Consider the following 22542-nt stretch of genomic DNA (forward strand, 5'->3'; position numbering starts at 1 on the left):
AAATTATTGGGAAAAAAATGTCTTCAAGGAGCTTATGGTCTAGGAGAAATGCACATAGAAACAAAATATTTTAACATTTGTGACAAATAATTTCAGAAAGTATGCACAGGGTAGAGCAGAAGAATACAAAAGGGACATTTATTGCCAAGTAAGATATTTACTGAGATGCCGGTCTCCTTAAAAATATGTGACCTGAATGTGAATGATTGAATGCATGAATGATTAGATTCCTTCTCCAGCAGCAAAAACACACAGACGTTGTCTTGTCTTAGCGAGAAAGAAGTTACTGACCCAGTCTTTGGCCTGATTACAGCCATGCAAACCCTAACCTCTGAATTTAAACTCAGACCATCCCATTTCTTTTTCTACAGAGATTTAATATCCTACACAATGTCAAATAATAATAGCATTGAACGTTACTACTAGAGACAATGAGAGAGATCAAATAAAACCATCTTATTTTAATTTAAGGCTCAAAAGAATGAAGTCACTTGCCCACTAATAAAAATGACTAGTTAGTGGCACATTGGAACCTAGAATCTAAGTATTTTTTTTACTACTTTATGGCATTCTTTGTATTTCTTCCTACAGGCTTTTAAAGAGGTTCCTCTTGAATTCTTCTGACAATTTGACTGTTGTAACAAACTAATTCTATAGTGTGATACAATGGGAAACTGGTAGAATTCCTAAAGGACAGTAACCAATTTTATCTGAAGAGAACAAAGGGAAGATATGCATGGAAATGGTTTACATTCTTTACAGCTGTTCATTAATATATCTTAGAGCATATTATATGTCTAACAGCCCTAAAACTGCTCTGAGAATTTAGTAGTTGCTTAAGTAATGCAGGTAGTAATAAATCAAGTATTTGTTCTATAATTTTTCATCTTGAATCTATTTCTCACTGCGTTGCCCAGCATTTTTGCGGTAACTTCAATTTCTTGATGACAAATGAGGTTGGGTACCTTTTCATATGTTTATTGACCATTTGGATACCCTCTTTATGATGTATCTGGTTAATGTGTTTTGTCCATTCTTCTACTAGGCAACCTTTCTTTCTCACACTTATATATAGAAGTTCTTTATATATTCTGGATACTGCTCCCATGTCAGAGATATGTATTTCAAATATCTCCTCCTTCTTGAGCCATAGGATTTTCTGTGACAGAAATACAACCAAGGTCTCTCTAAGGAGCAAAAGCGTACATTTTTCTGAAAATCACAAAGGGATCTTCTTACTATAAAGTCAATGTGGGACCTGAACCCTGGTGTGATCTTATCAGAAGGAAAAGACAAAATGCATGAAGGAGTAGTCTAACAAAAAGCTGAATTTATTACTAGGCTGGCAAGAAAAACTCTATCACTCAAGTTTGAGTTCTTAGATCTCTCTGAGCAGAAATTGAAAGGATTGTATAAGGGTCAAAAGGAAGAAATATACCAAATGAGGCGAAATTTCGATTTCTGATCTCTGATTGCTACATGAAGTGGATTATAAACTCATTTTGTAAATGTTTGCCTTCAATTTTTTCTCCCGCATTCTGAGAAGCCTTGTGTCAGGTCTAGAATGGGTTACATAGGTTCTGGTGAACCTGGAGTCATTCAATGGATATACTTATATATGAGTGTTTAAATTTTGGTAATTATTTTTTTAATTACTTTTTTAGATCATATTGCAACTTACTACACCAGTGGTGAAAAATATTGTTTCATGATGCTCGGTGTTCTTCCTCAGCAATCAATCCTCTTGGTGGAACACAGATGACAGCAGCTAGGGTTCCCCATCGGAAGGTAAGTAGCTACTTCTGAGTAGATGATAGTAAGAAAAGCTCTGATATCTAACAGATAACAGGGCTGGCTACTAAAAAGATGAAGGAAGTTGCTTGTAAATTTCTTGGGACTAGAGCCCCCAAACACCTTTACTGGTGAAAATGTAGGCACCTAAGAAGTTGGATGAGCCACATGGAGTCTGGGATATGAAAAGAAAGAAGAAAGCAGCTGAAGACAAATGTTCTTTTGAAACAAGATAGGATCAAAGAGGCAGAAAAAAACTAAACCTCACACAGAAAATTTACCAAAACAAACAAACAAAATTCTCATGAATTGAGATCTTGGGAAGCCACACAAACCTCTTTCACCTCCTCCAGTAGTTTGCTTCCACTGTTGTCAGAATAATAATCATCTAAGTTTCCACTTTAGGAAACTAGAAAAAGAAGAACAAATCAAACCCAAAGTTAGTAAAAGGAAAGAAAAAAAGAAGTGGGTTAGAAATCAAGGAAATTAAAAATAAGAAATCAATAGAGAAAATCAACAAAATCAAAAGTTTGTTCTTTGAAAAGAGTAATAAAATTGATAAACTTTTAGCCAGGCTAACTAAAAAAGAAAGAGAGAGAACACAAGTTACTAATATCAGAAATGAATGAAATGACATTGCCATAAATTGCATGAAATTGAAGACAATAATAGAAGGAATACTATTAATAACTCTATGCTTACAAATTTTATAACTTCAGTGAAATGAGTTGATTCCTTGAATGTACAAACTGGAAAAATTCACTCAAAAAGAAATAAACAATCTGAATAGGGCTTTATCAATAATTAATATCATTCCAAAATCAAAAGCACCAGGCTCAGTTGGGTTCACTGGTGAAGTCTACCAAACATTTAAGGAAGAAATTATACCAATTTTCTACAATCTCTTTCAAAGGGTGAAGCAGAGGGAATTCTTCCTAATTCATTCTATGAGGCCAACATTACCTTAGTACCAAAACCAGACAAAGACATTACAAGAAAAGAAAACCACAGATGGCTATCCCTCATGGACGTAGATGCAAAAATCCTCAACAAAATATTAGCAAATCATATCCAACAATGCATAAAATGAGTTACACCCTATGACCAATTGCCATTTATCCCAGGTATGCAAATCTTGGTTCCACATTCAAACATAATTAATGTAATCCATCACGTTAACACTAAAAAAGAAAAACCACACAATCATATCAATAGATGCAGAAAAAGCATTTGACAAAATCCAACCCCATTCATGATAAAAGCTCTCAGCAACCTAGGAATAGAGGGAGTCTTCCTCAACTTGAAAAAGAACATCTAGAAAAAATTTAAAGCTAACATCATACTTAATAGTGAGAAACTAGAAGCTTTCAGAAACAAGGCAAGGATGTCTCCTGTTCCACTCCCTCTCAATGCTATACTGGAAGTGCTAGATAAGGCAATAAGAGATAAAAATAAATAAATGGTATAAGAAGGAAATAAAACTCTGTTTGCAGATGACAAGATTGTCTACATAAAAAATCCAAAAGAATTGACCAAAAATTGGGACTAATAAGTGATTATAGCAAGGTTGCAGGATATAAAGTTAATATACGAAAATCAATCACTTTTATATCTACTAGCTATAAACAAGTGGAATATAAAGCTGCAAACATTATACTATTTTATATCAGCATTCCCCAAATGAAGTATTAGAAATCCATCAAAATATGAACAAGATCTATATTAGGAAAACTAAAAACCTCAGATGAAAGAAATAAAAAACTAAATAAACAGAGAGATATTCCATGTTGATGGATAAGAAGACAACAGTGTCAAAAATTTAGTTCTTGCTGGCTTGATCTACAGATTCTACACAATCTCAATTGGAATTCCAGGAAATTTTTGGGGGTATATCGTCACACTGATTGTAAAATTTGTGTGGAGATGCAAATGATGCAAAATAGCCAACAGAATATTTAGGGAGAAGAAAAACGTCAGAGGACTGACTTATTATAAAGTTTGAGTAACCAAAACAGTGTGGTATTGGCAAAAGAATAGACAGATAGATAATCGAACAGAAAAGAGAGCCTAGAAATAGACCACACAAATATAAACATCTAATCTTTGACAAAGGCGCAAAGTCAATACAATACATTCAAAGGTAATCTTAAAAAAATGCTGAAACAACTGAACATCCACATACAAAATAGATGAATCTAGGAACAGACTTTACACACTTCACAAAAATTAACTAAAAACAGAACATAGACCTACATGTAAAGTGCAAAACTATAAAACTCCTAGAAGATAACATAGGAGGAAATCTAGATGATCTTGGGTTTAGTGATGACTTTCAGGTACAACAGCAAAGGCATCGTCCATGAAATAAATAATTGATAAGCTGGACTTCATTAAAATGAAAAACTTCTGCTCTTCAAAAGACACTGCCAAGAGAATGAGAAGACAAGCCACAGATTCGGAGAAAATATTTGCAAAAACGTGCTTGATAAAGGACCGTTACCCAAAATATGCAAAGAACTCCTGAGACTCAAAAATAAGAAAATGGACAACCTGATTAGAAAGTAGTGAAAAGGTCAGAACCAAAAGACAGACGCCTCACCAAAGAATATATACAGATGGAAAATAAGGATATGCAAAGATACTCAGTATCATATGTCATTAGGAAATTGTAAATTAAAACAACAATTAAACACCACTACCTACTTATTAGAAAGGGCCAAAGTTCAAAACACTGACAATACCAAATGCTGGTGAGGATATGGATATGGAGCAGCAGAAACTCTCATTTATTGCTGGGGGGCATGCAAAATGGAACAGCCACTTTGGAAGACAGTTTGGCAGTTTCTTACAAAAATAAACATACCCTTACCATGCAATCCAGCAATTTTCCTCCTTGTTATTTATCGAAAGAAGTTGAAAACTTATGTCCACACAAAAACCTGCACAAGGATGTTTAAAGAAATTTTATTCATAATTGCCAAAGCTCAATAATAATCAAGATGCCCTTCAGTAGGTGAGTGGATAAATAAACTATAGTACATCCAGAGAATGGAATATTACTCAGCACTAAAAGGAAATGGGCCATCAAGCCATGAAAGGACATAGAGGAAACTTAGCTGTGTATTGATAAGTGATAGAAGCCAATATGAAATGGCTACATACTGTATGATTCCAAGTAAATGACATTCCAGAAAAGGCAAAACTATGGAGACAGTAAAAAGGTCAGTGGATGCCAGTGGCTAGAGGGGAGGAAGGGATGAATAGGAAGAGAACAGAGGATTTTTACGGCAGTGAAACTATTCTGCATTATACTATAGTGGTGGAGACATGTCATTATATATTTGTTCAAACTCATAGAATGTACACCACCAAGAGTGAACCCTAATGTAAACTGTGAACTTTCGGTGATAATGACATGTCAATATAGGTTCCTCAGTTGTAACAAATGTATCACCCTGGTGTTGAATGTTGATAGCTAAGTTGATAGGTGTTGAGTGTGTGGGGATATGTGGGAATTCTCTGTATTTTCTGCTCAATTTTGCTTTGACATAACACTTCTCTAAAATATCAAGTGTATTTTTTAGAAGGCAATTTTTGGTTATCATTAAAATGTTTCTGCCAATATATTTTACTATTTATATGAAATACACAATTTATACATTCTTTTAATAAAACATAGCTTATCAAGTATAACACAATAAGTAAGAAACAGTCTCACACCAATTAAATAAATTGAAGTCATTTTTAGAAGACTTCCCCCAATGACAACTCTAGGCCAGAAAATTTCCACAGTGAATTCTTTTAAACATTTACAAGAGAAATAACACTTATTTTACACGAATTCTTCCAGGCAATTTAAAAAAATAAGTCCATACTCATTTTATGAGGCTAGCATGTCTTGGATAACATAAATTTAAAAGGACTTTGTAGAAGTGGAAAATTAACAGAGTAATCCCTGTTGTGTACACAGATGCAGAACTCCTTAACATTTATTAACAAAGCACATAGAACGCATACATTCCTAAAAGAAAGTGGGGTTTGTTCTAGAAATGCACCGCTAGGTTAATCTTGAAAAATCAGTTTAACCCATTAACCAAACAAACTAGAAAAATTATATGATTTTCTTACTGGATACAGAAAAAGACATTTGAAATATTTATTGTTTATTCATGACAGGACAAAAAACAACCCCTGGAAAACAGAAAGATTTCCCTAGAAATAGAAGGGAACTTGCTTAATCTGATACAGAGAATTCACAAAAACATTATTGGCAAACAGCATATTAATGATGAACTATGAAAAGTATTTTCCTAGAGATAAGGAACAAGACTTAGATGCTCAATAGAACACTGATATTCTGCATTGTACTCATGGCCTAACCAGTGTAAGTAAATGAAGTAAAAAGCAAGTAAATGACATAAGCATTATAAAGAGACAAAAATATTATTGTTTGATATATAATTTTGTATATAGAAAATAAAATAATCTATTGGATATGTGAATTTAGAAGTTCATTGTAAACAAATAATTGTACTTCTACAAAATAGCAATAAAGAGAAAAAAACGAATTTCCAAAATGATACTATTACCAGCAGAGTAAAAAAACAAACAATACATGCATCTAACCAAAAACGTGGAAAGCCTCTACACTGAAAACGAAACCAGGACTTAGAAATATTAAACATGATCTGATCTACATAACGGAAGGGATATTCATCTTCATTGACATGGAAATTCAATATTGTAAAGATATCATTTCTCTCCAAATGGATCTATAGTTTTAGTACAATCCCAGTCCTAACAAATTTTCTTGTGTAATTTGATAAACTAACTCTAAAATGTATATGGAAATTCAAAGTTTCAAAAATAGTCAAAGGAGTTTTGAAGAAGAAAGCTGGAGGATTTACCTTACCAGAAATCAAGTACAAAGCTTTAGAAACTAAGGCAGTGAACTGTTGGCATTAGGATAGACTCCTCTCCCCTGCAAAAAAGAGATAGACCAAAAACAGATTTATGCAAATATATTCACCTGATTTTTGATCAATGTGATGCTGCAGTGCAATAGGGAAAATATTTTTTCACTAAATATTATTGGATGAATTGGTTATCCTTTTAAGAAAAATAAATCTTGACTTCCTATCTTATAGTACGCATAAAAATCGATTCTAGATAAATTGAAGATCTAAACTTGAAAGGTGGAACAACAAAGCTTTTTATAAGAGAACATAGGAGAATATCTTCACGACTTTGATGTAGGAAAAGATTTTTTAAATAGGGTGCAAAAAGTTCTATCCATAAAGGAAACAATTGATAAATTGGGTTACAGCAAAATAAGAAAATCTGTTCATCAAAGGCTTCCTTATGAGCATAGAATGGCAAGCTATTGAGTAGGAGAATATATTTGCAATCTACATATATTTATTATATCTAAAATATAATAAAAAGATAATAGATAATTGGGAAAATATTTGAATAGATACTTGTAGGAGGATATCCAAGAGCCCAATACACAAATGAAAATTATTCAAGTTTGTTAGTTATAGGGAAATACAAATTAAAACCACAACTTTTATTTTCATGTTTGCCATATGCTACCCACGAGAGTGGCTTGGTTAAAATGAAAAAGATAGACAACATGAAGTGCTGTCAAGGATGTGGGGCAATTAGAGCTCTCACACACTGCTGATGGGAGTGTGAAATTGGTACAACCACTATGAATGATCATTTGGTGGTATCCTAAGTTTGAATGTGAACATAGATAAACTATAACTCAGAAATTCTCTCCTTGGGGTTTGCCTGGTGGCATAGTGGTTAAGTTCGTGAGCTCTGCTTTGGCGACCCAGAGTTTGCAGGTTATGATCCTGGGCATGGACCTATGCACTGCTCATCAAGCCATGCTGTGGCAGGGTCCCACATACAAAATAGACAAAGAATGGCACAGATGTTAGTTCAAAGACAATCTTCCTCAAGCAAAAAGAGGAATATTGGCAATTATGGATGTTAGCTCAAGGCCAATGTTCCTCACTAAAAAAAAAAAAATTCTCTCTTAGGTGAATGACCAACAAAACTGTTTATGTATGTCCATGAAAATATATAAACAAGTGTGTTCATAGTCCCAAACTGGAAACAACCTAATGTCCATAACAGTAAAATGGATAAATATATCGTAGTATAGTCATAGAAGAGCATTCTGCACAGCAATGACAATGAATGAACTGCCACCACACATCACACACTATATCACTGATCATTTCACACTCATGATATTTCATAAAGAAAGCCAGGCACAAAGAACATGCACTAAGTGACTCCATTTCTATAAAATTGAAAATCAGGTAAAGTCATTCTATAGACTTTGAAATCATATAGTTAAAGCCTCTGTGCTCAAATGGCGTGAAGGAGACTTCTAGGGTGCTGTTAATATTCTGTTTCCTTATTTGAGTGCTGGTTGCAGGGGTGTGCTCTCTTTGTGAATATTCAAAGAGCTGTGCTCATTTGTCAACTTTTTTGTATGCATGTTATATTTCAAGAAAGTTTACTCAAACTTTCTTCCAAAACAAAACAAATCCATAAAAAAATAAAATGGACAAGGAGAGTGCAAGAAGAGAAATTATAGCCAAATTTTACTTATAAAGATAGAATCAAGAATTCTAAAACAAGTAGAAACTTTGTCTCAGCAGTTTATTAAAACGACTACAACCTAACTAAATAGGATGTTCCCAGGTATGCAAAGGGTTTAGTGATAAGAAACAAGGGAGGAAAATGACATTGGGAAATTTGTACAGGAACATCAGATGAGGCTGCAAATTTAAAACAGTTTAAGAACAAATAAGGCATAACTTTAAGATTTTATAAGATTAGGAAGTGAGTACACTGATGGTTATCATATTATTTTCTCTTTTTTCTGTATATTTGAAATATTCCACAATAAAATACAGAAAAATCTCCATAAATTATATTTTATGAGATACATCCTATTATTGGAATAGGTGAAAAAATCAATTGATGTTTCAATAGATGCATACAAATATTTAATAAAAGTAAGCATTTACTTTTGGTAAATATACTCTGCAAAGCAGATGTGTAAGGGGAAGTCCTTGAATTTGATGAGGCAAAAACGCCAAATTCTACAGTGTATATAGTATTAACTATTAGGATTATAGAGGCATTCTCATTAAAATAAAGAGCAAGAAAAGGATGCTTATTATCTTTTTTCCCTTTTCAACCTTATCCAGGACGTCTGAACCAATGAATAAGAAAACACAATAAAAAAGAAGTAAGTGATATAAGTATTGGAAGGATATAAACATTTTCTTTCTTCAGGCAATGTTTTCCTCCAAGGATAACCTAAGATAATCTGTAGAAAAATTATTATAACTAAAATAAGAGTTAGGTAAAGTTTCTAGATAAAAAAATCAACACCTTTATATCAGCAACAAGCAACTAGAAAATATTATAAAATCTTCCAATTCACAAAAGCACAAAACTGCAAGTCACCTATGAATCAGCCTAACAAAAGACCTCTCTGGGAAAAAAATCACAAAACATTATTGAAGAACATGAAAGAAGATGCAAATAAATATTATATTTTTGGATTGGATAAATAAATATTATTAGCATTGTCAGTTCTCCCAAAATTAGTTAATAAATTAATACGATTCTGAATGGAATCATAGCTAGGATTTTTGTGGAAACATACAAGCTAATTGTGCTATTTATATAGATACCAAGAGGTTAAGAACACGTCAAGATAGTTTTGAACAAGAATAAGGACTTGGAGGTATTCAGTATCAACACTTTCTTTTACAACGTAGTAATTAAGATTGTGGTACAGTACAGGGATATAAAAATAGACCAATGGAATATACTAGAGAGATCAAAAACAGATTCACATGTATGTATATTTGATATATGATGGAGGTTATGTACAAATCAATCAGATAAAGAATTAAGTCATAAAATGTTCTGGATAAATAATTATCCACATGAAAAGCAGATAAAATCAGATCGATACCTTATATAATTCACAAAGATTATTCCCAGTTGGAGTAAAGAGTAGGGAAAGATTTCTTGAACAAGATACAAAAAAGCACCGACTAAAAGGAAAAGGTTGATACTGTTATTACGTTTAATATAAATATCCCTGTAAAAAAAAAAAAGACATCATAAAGTTAAAAGCCAAGCACAACCACTTAGCATTAGTTTCCAAAATTTAAGAACTACTAATCAGTAAGAAATAGGCAAATAATTCATTAGGAAAGTGGTCAATCAGTAATTCACAGAAGTGGAAATCTAAAAGCTCAATTATGAAATGAAAAGGTGTGCAAACTCAGTGATAGTCTAAATAGAGATTAAAAACACTGATCACACTAGTGCTGGTGGGGCACAAAGAAACTAGAACTCTCATACACTGCCAGCAGAAGTGTAAATTTCTACAACCATTTTTTGAGATCATTTTGTCAATATTTAGGTAACTTCAATATGAATATACTCTTTGATTGAGCTATTCCAGTCCTAGGTAGATACCCTAGAGAAACTCTAGCTTATGGACAGAAGGAACTGTGCATAAGAATGTTCATAGCAGCATTGTAGAACAAAACTTATCAATAAATCAAAAGACTATAGAGTTGAGTGGACAAAGCAAGTTCCACAAAAGGATCTGTATAGTGTGACATTTAATAATCTTTGAACACTTGGAAAGCTAATCTATACAATATTATAGATGCATAAAGTTGCAGTAAAAATGAGAGTATGAGTGTAAAATGACCAGGATTGCATAATTAAAAGTGTTTTGTTATGAGAGACAAGGGAGGGAAATGAGATTAGGGAAAATTTTAGAGAAACAGCAGATATGTCTATAAATTTAATTTAAAAACATATAACACAAATAGGGCATAATGTTAAAATTTCATAAAGTTGAGTGATGTGTACACAAGTATTTATTATATTGATTTGTGTGCTTTCTGATTGATTGAAACATTTCACAAAAAAGAAACAAAATGTAGTATATATTGTCCTAAATCTTTGTGATATATAGAGTTAACAATACACCAAGTATTAGTTATATACCATTTATTAGATTAAATACACATGTTATTAAATGGTGAGAACAAATAGAAGAAAGCTTGTTCAGCAGGTCAGGATTAAAAAAATAAGCCGTCTTCTGGATCTTCTTACCGACTGCAATTCACTCGCAGTTATTTTCATAATGCCAAACACGGACAACACAGTTGGAGATAGACACAGCACATACAGACAAAGCTGTTTCCATTAAGATGAGCATATACTGAAATGTAGATTGTCAAATCATAGAGCCCAGGTTACACGACGTGTCTGGATTTGTGATTTGTTTGGAGAATCTTCGCCGGTATGTGTGGAGTGCACACGTACAATACTACGAGGCATTGCAGTGCGTGCTGGTAATGAAGTAACTCTGACAGAACTCTCAGATTGCTGTATATCCTGAATTTCTCTCTCAGATTCATGAAGGATGGTCAGTGAGCCACAACAATTGATGGACTGCTTGTGTTGTAGGACAGAGAGGATTCCTGGGGAAAAGAGAAGCCAGAAGAGGGTGATGAAACAATGGAGAGTCATGGAAGAATTTCTCTCCCTGTTGGAAGAACTTCTCTCCCTGTTCTTTCCCTGTGTGCCAGAAGCCCAGTGGGCCCCTTTGAACTGCACTTTGGTATGGAGATGCTTTAGGGGAAGAGACTGGAAGTGTATAAAGAATAGCTCAAACGCTGCTCAGCTCAACAAAATTGAGGATTCTTTCTGAAAGAGGACATGCTTCTGAGTTAGGAAGTACAATTCCAAATGAAATTTTAAAGACTTCTTAGGACAAGAGGGTCTCCAGTGTTGGTGGGTGGCAGTTTAGCATCAGATATTGCTTCTCTCTGACCTCACATTGCCTTGGCACTACACTGTACACCCAGGGTCACTGCCCCTCTCCACATAAGTGAACATTCTGTATCAGCCGCTCTACTTAGTCATGACTTTGATGGTTATCTCTGCCCTGAAGGGGCGCAGTGTGAAAGACAGTAGAAAAGGTGGAAATGAGGAGCTGCCCTCTGAAGCAAGCGTATTGAACATGTCACATAGCCCTAATCTCCAACTTTATCCTTGTAGGAACTGTCCTTGGAGAATGAGTCCACTTCAACTTTAGCCTTTTAAAATGCAAGGGTTGGCATTTTTTCCCCCATTCCCTTTTCTTACCTTTTCATTCTCCCCTCTGTCAGGGGTGAATTGGTTCTTATCACCCATCAAAGGCCCTGAAGACACTCACCAGAGACAATAAAGAAGAAAACATTTAAGTAGGCAGTGAAAATGATCCAGGTGATCCTGTAACTAGCATAGTACACGGATTGACCTTGCCTTAGATTTCGGCGATAACGTAGAAGTGCACAGAGCAGAAGGATACCTAATGTCCAGGCAAAAGGAGAAAAAGTCCCTTCTGAGGAAATTTGGTTCTTTTATTCAAGTCTTAATCCCAGATATGCCTGACTTCCAAGCCTCCACCCTATACAGCTGCACCTTGTTCAAAGACCAATCCCACCTCAGTGATGGATCCAATTCAGAAGCTGCATTTCTGACCCAAAGAACTGGGAAAGCCCAATTAGTCAGACCCATAGCCTGGACCCACAAACCACGTATACCTCCAAGCCTGTGTTAGGGGAACCAGGAAGTTACCTGAGAGGAAACTGAGGAAGACATTGACGAAGAGGACAAGTTTACTTTGAGGAAGCAGATAGGTAAATTCCAAACCCAGGAACATGTTATGGAAGAAGGAAAGGGACAGGACCCAAATCATCAGAATCCTGACCACTTTCAGGTTATCTGTTGGAAAGCAGAAGCTGTATTGAGAGAAGGACAGATATTTCTTCTAGGCTCATTTCCACCTGGGGGCCACAGATCTCTAGGTAAAAATGGGACTAGGGTGAAAAATTTGACTAAGTAATACACAGGGAAGGGAGGAAAGTAAAAAGAGACAGGGAGCTTTAAGCTGAATGCGAGAGAGTAGGAGAAGAAACTGTTTTCTATGTTGGTGTCTCTGGAAGTTTCTTTCTCTTCTACTCTTTTTTCAGAACTCATTTCTTATTAAATACTGCAGTCAGTCAAGTCCACCTCTAGGGGCACTATGACCTACTTTCCTTGCTACCAGTTACCTTTTTGTATACCTTCATGTCCTAGATGAGCTGACCCCTCTGCTGCTACTGGCAAAGCGTCTCAACTGCCCAGCAGTTAAGTCTGTGAGCCTCTAAACTTTTCTCTGAAACAGGCAAATGGTGAGATTTTGGAGTCGGCCTTGACTATGTTGATTACGAAAGTGGGCACACAGCAGGGGTAAGTTGCACCAGAGAATAATGGGTAATCTGGTGAGATGAATGGAGGTCAAGCAAAAATGAACCCTCCCTCTCTACCTATCTGTTTCCATAGTATAGTTCTGACCTTCTGGCCAAACAGAAGTGCAACATATCCATGGACTGTGGCTTATCGTATCGTTTTTTGTTTCGAATTTCAGTTCAACCCATTCTTCTATGATGATTCCTACTGCCAAGAAGACTAAGGCCCAGGAGGAGAACAACATGTTGGTGGCCTGGACATTTCTAGTTGATATATGCACCATCGCGAGTGGGGATTTCAAACTGAGACCACCACCAATGTCTCACACGTGTCTTCTCTGATCTGATGAGTCACAGGAAGAAGGGCAAAATGCAGACTTCTAGTGATTGCTGAGGCATTGACAGAGGCAGAAGCTGAAGTAGCCTATGGAACAGAGAAGATAAATCCCACTCTTCACCACTCCTATATCTGGGCTGGCCTGTAAACAGGGCTGCTAACTGCCATGGAATCATCTATTGGTTTGACCCTTGACCCTGAGGCCTAGTGCAGTGGAAGGACCAAAGGGCTCAGAGGTCCTGAGAAAGCTGTCAGATAGAGAGGGAGATATGACATCACATAGAGAGAGAGCTAGCAGATATAGGGATAACTAGAGGCCTTGAAAGAAGTTAAACAGGTATGACTAAAGAGGGCCAACTTTATTATTTTTTTCTTAAAATATAGAAAGCCTATTAATATAAATGAAGTGCTATTTGTCGACATGAAGAAGACCTGCAGCCAAGTCTGCCCTCTCGCTGGACATGAGAGCTTCTTTGATGTCAACTTCTGTAAACCAGTCCTAGCTATTCTCTGCCTCCACTTCTGAGCCCCAAGTTATCTAAGAATGCCATTTTTGCCTTGGTGGGTCCCGAGGTAGCTCTGGGACCTGCAGGAAATGATAGAGGAGGACAGAATGATAGTGGCTATTCTGCTGTGTGAGTCAGTGGTCTTTTTGCCAATTTTAGAGTTAGAATTCTATGTTCCAAGATTAGTTGATATTAGGTAGGGATCACTGGAGAGCAGAAAGAATTAAAGGTCATTGAAATGAGCAGTCAGCTACCTTGCATCGTAAAAGGGAATGACCATTCAAAATTTAGGATGTTTTGGAAAAACTTGTGTCTTCATTTCGAGAGCCTAAAGAAGTTTAGTTAGGCAAGCATCTAAGAAATAGACCAGCAGCTTGAAATCAAAAGAACTGACCTGATACACTGAACCATTGCAGTCCAATATCATTTATAAGGCATAGACAATTATTTCCTGTCAAAATTCCCTTTGTAACTGCAGAGAAAACATTTTTGGATTCCTTGAATGGGCAACCATGGTATGCACTAAGCTCAGAGTCAGAGGACTTGTACTGAATTTCAAAAAGGAACTTTACTAAACTGAGATAAAACTAATCTCAAAAGTCCTCTGTATGCCTGTTTTTTTTTAATTTTTATTTTTTTCGGATGTACATCATATTTCGAATTCTATGTACATTACATCATGTTCACCGCCCGAACACTAATTATAGTGCATCCTCTCACATGTGAGCCTAATCACCCCTTGTGCCCTGGCCCCCCCTTCCCCTATGGTAACCACCAGTCCAATCTCCAATGCTGTGTTTTTGTTTTTTTTTTTTGGCGCTTTTATCTTCTACTTATGAGTGAGATCATATGGTACTTGACTTTCTCCCTCTGACTTATTTCACTCAGCATAATACCCTCAAGGTCCATCCAAGTTGTCACAAATGGCCGGATTTTGTCATTTCTTATGGCTGAGTAGTAGTCCATCGTGTATAAATACCACATCTTCTGTATGCCTATTTCTTTGACCTTATTGCAGGCCCCGAGATTGCTGTTTTCTTTCATTGCCTCCAACATGCTATGCTGTCTCTCTTCCAGACCTCTGTACACATTCTGTTATATTTTATCTTTTTGATTTTTTAAAACAATGCTCAAGTATTTAATCTTACAAGGGAGACTTTGTGGTTAAGAAAATGGACTCTGGATCCCAGCTTTAAATCCTGGCTCTACCACTGAGCAGCTTTGTGGTCTTAGAAACAATAATGCTTCCTATGGAATAAGGATTTTGTAAAGATTAAATGAGTTTAGAGACGTAAAGCACTTAAAAGAGTTCCTAGCACATAGCACATGATATATAATCAATTGCCTTGGTATTAATTTGGAGTCTCTGGAAGGAGACTCTGAGGCAGAGATTTGTGTGTGGCAGTTTATTGGGGAGTACACCCAGGAGCCACACCTGTTAAGTGTTTGAGGGAAGCAGGCTTTGAGCAGAAGTTGAACTAAGATGTAGTTGCAACAGAATAAGTGTTGGCCAACCCTACCAGGATCCCTGGATCTGGGGTGGTCCTTCAGAGTCATCTTGAATGGAGCAAGAGAGCTCAGTTTGTCATGGAATGTAGGCTGCCCCTGGAGTGGTATCTCCCTTCTGTGTCAAGGGAAATTCTTGTATCTCTCAGGAACTGTAAACCTCACAGTCAACATTTCTGGTAGCTATGGGAATGAACTCCCATCGTTTATCACTCGTATATCAGGGCCACCTTGCTGTTAGAGCTGCCAACTGCCATGGAATCATCTATCGGTTTGACTCTTGACCCTTGCGTTCTAGTGTAATGGAAAGACCAAGAGCGTAACAGGCAGCATGCCATGACAACTTATATTATTACATTCTTACATATTGATGCTTTTATTTCTATGCAATAGATCCTTAGGAATAGGATTCCTGGGCTGAAAGATTTATGTCTCTTTTAAATTTTGATAGATAATAGCAAAGATATAAAGATGTATCCAGATTAGATAAACTTATAGGATGTGAGGGATTTGTCTGATACAGATCAAAGAAGAAATCCTGTTTCCAGCTAAGGAGAGTAGTAGTCAATGATGCCATTAACTAAAACGTAAAATATGAGAGGAAGCATAAGCCTGGTAAGGAAGAAGTAAGTACTGGTTTGGGTTAAGCTTTGCCTACAGGACATATGATAGACAGAATTTAGCTCTGGAACTTGACAACAGATTAGAGGTTTTCAGCCTAAGGATGGCAATTGAAACAGGTGTGCATGTCACCATGTAAGGATATTGCAAAGGATGTAACAAGAGGTAGAGGAGGAAATTCTGGAGAACATCTGTACTTATGAGAAAGAGGAAGAAGAATTAGGGAGAAGGTAGAGAAATATAAATGCTGCTGAGGAATTACAAAGAGAATAGAGTTTTAAGGAGAGATTGGGCAATGGTATCTAATGCTGCAGAGAAATCAAATTAGGTGGGAGCTGAACATATGTCAATTTGACAATTAGAATGTTGATGATTTCGGTCACAGTACTTTCAGGAGAATGATGGGACAAGAAGTAGAAGAGAGAGATTTATTTTTTTTTTTTTAGACAGGCAACTAGATTAAATAAATAACAAACAAGGGAAAAGGGAAAGTAGAATTGCAGCTTTGAGGGGGAAATGTGCAATTTTGAAAAAGTAGAGAATAGTGGAATGATTCCCATGTATCCTTCATCCAACTTCAGTGATCAGCCCCTGAATTATTCTGAAACTGTCCCAGAAAATTTCATCATCTTTAAATATTTGTTTGTATTACTAAAAAATAAGACTTGATTCCCCCCCACCTCCATTGCTTTGCTTGGTCTCTTTCTCTCTTTTTCTTCTTAATCTGGTTTATTAGAGGGTTACCAGTTTTGCTAATCTTTTCGAGATCTCTTCACGTATTTAGCCATTTGAAAACATTATTTTTAATGTATTTCACTACTTTAAGCTTTTACCTCATTATTTCTCTTTTCCTACTAATTTTTTTTTGGTTTTATCCCCTGATTTTCTTAAGATAGTTTAAAATTCTTCTTTAATATGCCAGGATTTAGAGCTGTATCTTTTTCTCTGTGCACTGTTTGCTATGTCTCATACATTTTTTTCTACACTTTAAAAAATAGATTTTTTAAGAGCACTTTTAGGTTCATAGCAAAAGTGAGCAGAAGGTCCAGAGATTTCCCATCTACCCCCTGTCCCCACACATGCATAGCCTTCCCCATTACCAACATCCCCTACCACAGGGGTACATTTGTTACAATTGGTGAACCCACATTGACACAGTTCACATTAGGTTCGCTCTTGGTTATGTCTCATGCATTTTCACATGACTTTTTCTCCATCTTGTTTCTTGTTAAACAATTTCTGATTTTAGTTTTTATTTCACCATTGATTCAGGGATTATATGGGAGGGATTCTCTTAATTACCAAGCAGCTATGAATTTTAAGTCGCCATTTTTCTAATTTTTTCTTTGTTAAAAAAATGAATTACAATAGGAGTATAGTCTGAAAAAAATTAATCTTTGAATTTGTTAAGGTTTTCTTTGTGGCCAAGCACATGATTAATTTAGAATATTCCATAGACAAACAAAAAATAAATGTCTTATACAAAGAATTGACTTTATATATGATGCAAAGTTGTATAAACCACTTGCTTATTGATTTGCTCAATTCTTCTTTGTCATTATTATGTTTTGATCTGCTGGAATAAGTCTGATTTTGAAAGAAGTATGTTGGCATCTCTTTCTATGGCTGTAGCTTAAATAGATTGTCTCTTCTACTTCATTTTTGTATTGGTTATAGTTTGTATATAGAAAGTCTCTTGATTATAGTATGTTAATTTTATATCTCTGTCTCCTACTGAATTCTCTTATTGTAAATTATTTTGGCTGTTTTCCTAGGTTTTCAAGTTCTGTTTCATATGTTCTTAACATAGATATAGCTTTACTTCTTTCTTTATAATTCGTGTGTCTTTGTTTCTGCTTGATTCTTTGATTTGGCAGAGACCTGCATTACAAGATTAAGTAGTAGTGGCAATAGCAGGTTGCTTTGCCCTTTTCCTGACTTAAATTGGAGCAGTGTTTCTGTATTCTGATAATATATACTCCATCTTGTAAAGGAAGTAGCCATTGATTCTTAGGTCATTGATTTTTTAAAAATCAGATTGGATGTTGAATTTTGTCAAATGAATTTTTGGTATTTATGGAGATGAACACATAATATCTTTTCTTCTTAGATCTATTAATATGATTAATTATATAACTGGATTTCCCTATATTGTGCAATTATTCCATTCCTGTAGTAAACCTCATTTGGATATAACATTATCCTTTAATGTTCAATTGCATTTTGTTTTTAGTATTTTTGCATTGGTAGGTGTAAGTGAGGGGAGATACAGTGAATATCAAGTTCTAAATCAATGTCATATTCATTTCAATACAGGAATACAGAAGTATTCTTTCCTTTTCCAAGCTCAGGAACAGTTTCTAACATTGAGATTGTCAGGTCTTAAAGTTGTCGTAGAACTCTGCAAAATCATCTGTGCCAGTTGCTTTTATGAGCGGTAGCTTATTGACAAGTTTCTCTATTTTTTTTTAAATAGAAAATAACCTGCTTAAACCGTCTATATCTATAGGGGTTAATTTTTTATAAAAAATATTTTCCTAGAAAGCTACTCATTTACTATTGATTATCAGCATTTTCTCCCCAAAGTTGTGCAAAATACTTTGTTGTGATTTTTTAAAATTTCTACTCCTTCAATGTTTATTTTCTCTTAGTTATGTATTTTCTTTTAGATCTTTTAGATTTTTTCCTTTTTTCTTGACTAAGTTAGTGGTTTGTCCATTTTGCTGATTTTTTTCCCCAAAGAATTACTTTTTAAAAACTTATTGGTCAGTTTATTTTCTAACTCCTTTATTTTGTTCTTTTAATTTAGATTACAGTTAACTCTCTGAAATAGATGTTTAATTATTATTTCTTTTTTCTTTTTTTTAAATTTTTATTTTTTTCGGGTGTACATCATATTTCAAATTCTGGATACATTACATCATGTTCACCAACCGAACACTAATTATAGTGCATCCCCTCACATGTGACCCTAATAGCCCCTTTTGCCCTCCCCCCACCTTCCCCAATGGTAACCACCAGTCCAATCTCCAATGCTATGCGTTTTTTTTTTTTTTTTGTCGTTTTTATCTTCTACTTATGATATGGAGAGGGTGTGGAGAGAAGGGAACCCTTGTTCACTGCTGGTGGCAGTGCAAACTGGTGCAGCCACTATGGAAAGCAGTTTGGAGTATCCTCAGAAAATTAAGGATAGATCTACTATATGATCCAGCTATTCCACTGCTGGGTATTTACCCTAAGAACTTGAAAACACAAAGGCATAAAGATACTTGCACCCCTATGTTCACTGCGGCATTATACACAATAGCCAAGTCTTGGAAGCAACCTAGGTGCCCATCAAGGGATGAATGGATAAAGAAGATGTGGTATTTATACATGATGGACTACTACTCAGCCATAAGAAATGACGAAATCCGGCTATTTGTGACAACAAGGATGGACCTTGAGGGTATTTTTTCACTTATCAATATATTTATGGCTTTTCCCTATGTCTTTAGCTATACAGATAATGGATTTTGATATATATATTTTAAAATATTCTTATTTTCTAGAATTTTTGCAATTTTACTTTGTGTTTCATCTTTGATCAAGGTCATTTAAAATATATATATATATATATTCCTTAATTTTCAGGAGGATATTTTTATAATTTCTCATTTTATTGAATTTTGTTCAAGAATGTTATTTGAATTATATCTATTTTTTAAAAATTATGAGGGTTGTTTTTTGATTAGTGAACAGTCACAGTCAAGTTTTGTGAATATATACTCTTGGAAAGAAAATGTTCTCTATTTCGTTTTATGGATATTCCATATACACTTGAAAAGAAGATGTTTTCTATTATTGGGGTTAAAGTTTGGTATATTTTGTTTAGGCCTTCTGTATCTTAATTTTTTTTATGTCCACCTGATCTTGAATTGAGAAAGTAGCATCAAAGTTACCCCTTAATTTTATTACCGTATTTATCTTTTTCTTTGTACACCCTGTAATGTGTGCTATATGAAAATTGCGGCTGTGCTAGTTGCTACCTAGGTATTTTTACATGTTTCATATTTTCATCGTGAATTAGAACCTTTATCATTATATGTCTTTCTTTGCCTCATTTAAATATTTCTTGGACAGATTCTACTTTGTTTGACTTTAAGATTGTGACTATTGATTTCTTTTTACCTGCCTTTTTCTTAAATATTTGCTCATTCTTTTTTAGCTTTTCTGGATCAATATATTTTTGTACATACCTTATATATAGCACAGACTTGAGTTTTGCTTGAGAAGCCAGTCTAAAAACATTCTTTTTGTGTGTATGTGTGGAAGATTCACCCTCAGCTAACATCTGTTGCCAATCCTCCTCTTTTTTTTGCTTGAGGAAGATTAGCCCTGAGCTAACATCCATGTCAGTCTTCCTTCACTTTGTATGTGGGATGACTCCACAGCATGGCTGATGAGTGGGGTAGGTCAGTATCCGGGATCCAAACCCGCAAAACCTGGCCGCCTAAGCAGAGCATGTGGAACTTTAACCACTGAGACACCAGGCCAGCCTCTGAGAACACTTTGTTAAATATACAACTGAAGCCCATTTACATTCAATGTTTGGATTCAATTTATGTCACTTTATATTCATTTTACTTGGTGTGTGTGTGTCTGAGTGTGTGTTTGATGAATGTATATAATAGTCATTTATTATATGATCTCCATGCCATTTATTTTTAAATATTTTTAGTGTTTAGGGAGAATTGTAGGTTTGATCTAGGCTTACTATTACTCGTTTATTTAATATTCTTGGTCTCGTTTTTCACTTCAGACAATGTGTACTGGTTTTCAACTATGAGCTACAATAAAATTAGCTTGTAATTACGTCCTCTTTTTCCTCTCTCTCTTTTTTGCCATCTAGTTTTCACTAAATGTATAATCTTTTTACGTGATTATTTTTGTACTTGTAGATATATTTAGGTTTTTACTATTTTGTTTGAAAGCTTTAAATGGTTTTCTTTGATCCCCTACTTTTGCCTATAACCTAGCCAGTGAGTTTCAGTGTTGCTTACTCTCTTCCACATCTCTTCGAATACTTGGGATTTTATTATTTCTAATTTGTGAGAGCACATATTCTACTTCTGTCTTTCCACTTATCTTTTGTTTTAGTTGTAAATCCACATTTAAATATATTCAATCCTTACAGCCTCTCTTCTTACTCAAATTTCCTCATTGCAACATATACACGCTGAGTCATGTTTCATTGAATAAAATTTATCCACTAGTAAATATAAAAATACCCAATGGTAATTGGTTTTTTATTCATGTGATAATTTTGCTCTTTACTTCAAGTTTTTATGTGAGTTCTCTCATATACCTAATGCTTATCCATTTTTTTAAACGACTTTATTTTTTTAGAGTAGTTTTAGGTTCTAGGCAAAATTGAGAGGAAAGTACAAAGAATGCCCTGTCCGCCCCCCCAAGTCTCCTCCACATCAGCATAAAACACCAGAGAGACACATTTGTTTCGTTGCCCCAAAAATCTTCTATACACTCTTTATTGATCTATTCCACCTATGCCCTCACTGCAACCACTGGTCTTCTTACTGACCCCACAGTTTTGCCTTTTGCAGAATGTAATATATTTGGAATTGTACAGTTTGTATCCATTTCAGTTTACCTTCATTCACTTAGCAATATGAATTCAAGATTTCTCCGTAGCATGTCATGGCTTGATAGCTCATTTCTTTTTAGTGTGGAATAATATTCCATTCTCTGGATGTGCAACAGTTTATCTGTCCATTCAGCTATTGAAGGACATATTGGTTGCTTCCAAGTTTTGGAAATTATGAATAAAGCTACTATAAACATCCTTGTGCAGATTTTTGTGTGGATGTAAGTTTTCAAATCCCTTGGCTAAATACCAAGAAGTGCGATTGCTGGGTCTTTTAATATGAATATGTTTAGTTTTTTAAAAACAATCACCATATCGGGCTGGCCTGGTGGCACAGCGATATAGTTCGCATGTTTCACTTTGGCAGCCCAGAGTTTGCAGGTTTGGATCCTGGGGGCAGGGCTACGCACCGCTTCTCCAGCCATGCTGTGGCAGGCATCCCACATATAAAGTAGAGGAAGATGGGCACAGATGTTAGCTCAGAGCCAGTCTTCCTCAGCGAAAAGAGGAGGATTGGCAGCAGATGTTAGCTCAGGGCTAATCTTCCTCAAAGAAAAACAAAAAAAGAAAAAAATCACCATATAGTCTTCAAAATTGCCTGTACCATTTTGCATTTCCACCAGCAATGAATGAGAGTTCCTGCTGCTCCACATCCTCATCAGCATTTGATATTATAAGTGTTTTGAATTGTGACCGTTTTTAATAGGTGTGTAGTGGTATCTAACTGTTGTTTTAATTTGCAATTTCCTAATGACATGATATTGAACGTCTTTTCATATGCTTAATATCTTCTTT

General features: G+C 35.2%; 1 protein-coding gene and 1 long non-coding RNA gene across 3 annotated transcripts; one reads left to right on the plus strand and one right to left on the minus strand.

The window, feature by feature from the left end:
- The first annotated feature begins 1663 nt into the window (after positions 1–1663).
- LOC139083869 (uncharacterized) lies at positions 1664–14578 on the plus strand. Its single transcript, XR_011540899.1, has 2 exons — positions 1664–1788; positions 13313–14578. It is a non-coding gene; the product is annotated as an uncharacterized lncRNA (long non-coding RNA).
- On the minus strand, positions 10825–15757 carry TMEM225 (transmembrane protein 225). Of its 2 annotated transcripts, none has more exons than XM_008518719.2 (4): positions 13240–13663; positions 12481–12627; positions 12077–12211; positions 10825–11339 (listed from the first exon to the last, which is right to left on the minus strand). In XM_008518719.2, the coding sequence occupies exons 1-4, from the start codon at positions 13415–13417 to the stop codon at positions 11098–11100; spliced, it is 702 nt and encodes a 233-aa protein (XP_008516941.2). In that variant the 5' UTR covers positions 13418–13663; the 3' UTR covers positions 10825–11097. The 2 variants fall into 2 exon arrangements, with proteins under 2 accessions (XP_008516941.2, XP_070479435.1); XM_070623334.1 differs by lacking the exon at positions 13240–13663 and adding an exon at positions 15497–15757 and having other exon boundaries at positions 10849–11339.
- Between the last annotated feature and the right edge of the window lie 6785 nt (positions 15758–22542).

Source organism: Equus przewalskii, chromosome 6 (assembly GCF_037783145.1).
Source record: "Equus przewalskii isolate Varuska chromosome 6, EquPr2, whole genome shotgun sequence".
In the NCBI taxonomy this organism is placed as follows: Eukaryota; Metazoa; Chordata; class Mammalia; order Perissodactyla; family Equidae; genus Equus; species Equus przewalskii.

What these genes read in the sequence shown, in the direction of transcription:
- TMEM225 (XM_008518719.2), bottom strand. Translation starts at nt 13,417, where the DNA reads ATGGTGCATATATCAACTAGAAATGTCCAGGCCACCAACATGTTGTTC. An exon ending in CACTTCTGTTTGGCCAGAAG is followed by an intron (nt 12,628 to 13,239) that starts GTCAGAACTATA and finishes GCTTTCCAACAG; the next exon opens with ATAACCTGAAAGTGGTCAGG. An exon ending in CTTCCTCAGTTTCCTCTCAG is followed by an intron (nt 12,212 to 12,480) that starts GTAACTTCCTGG and finishes CCTGGACATTAG; the next exon opens with GTATCCTTCTGCTCTGTGCA.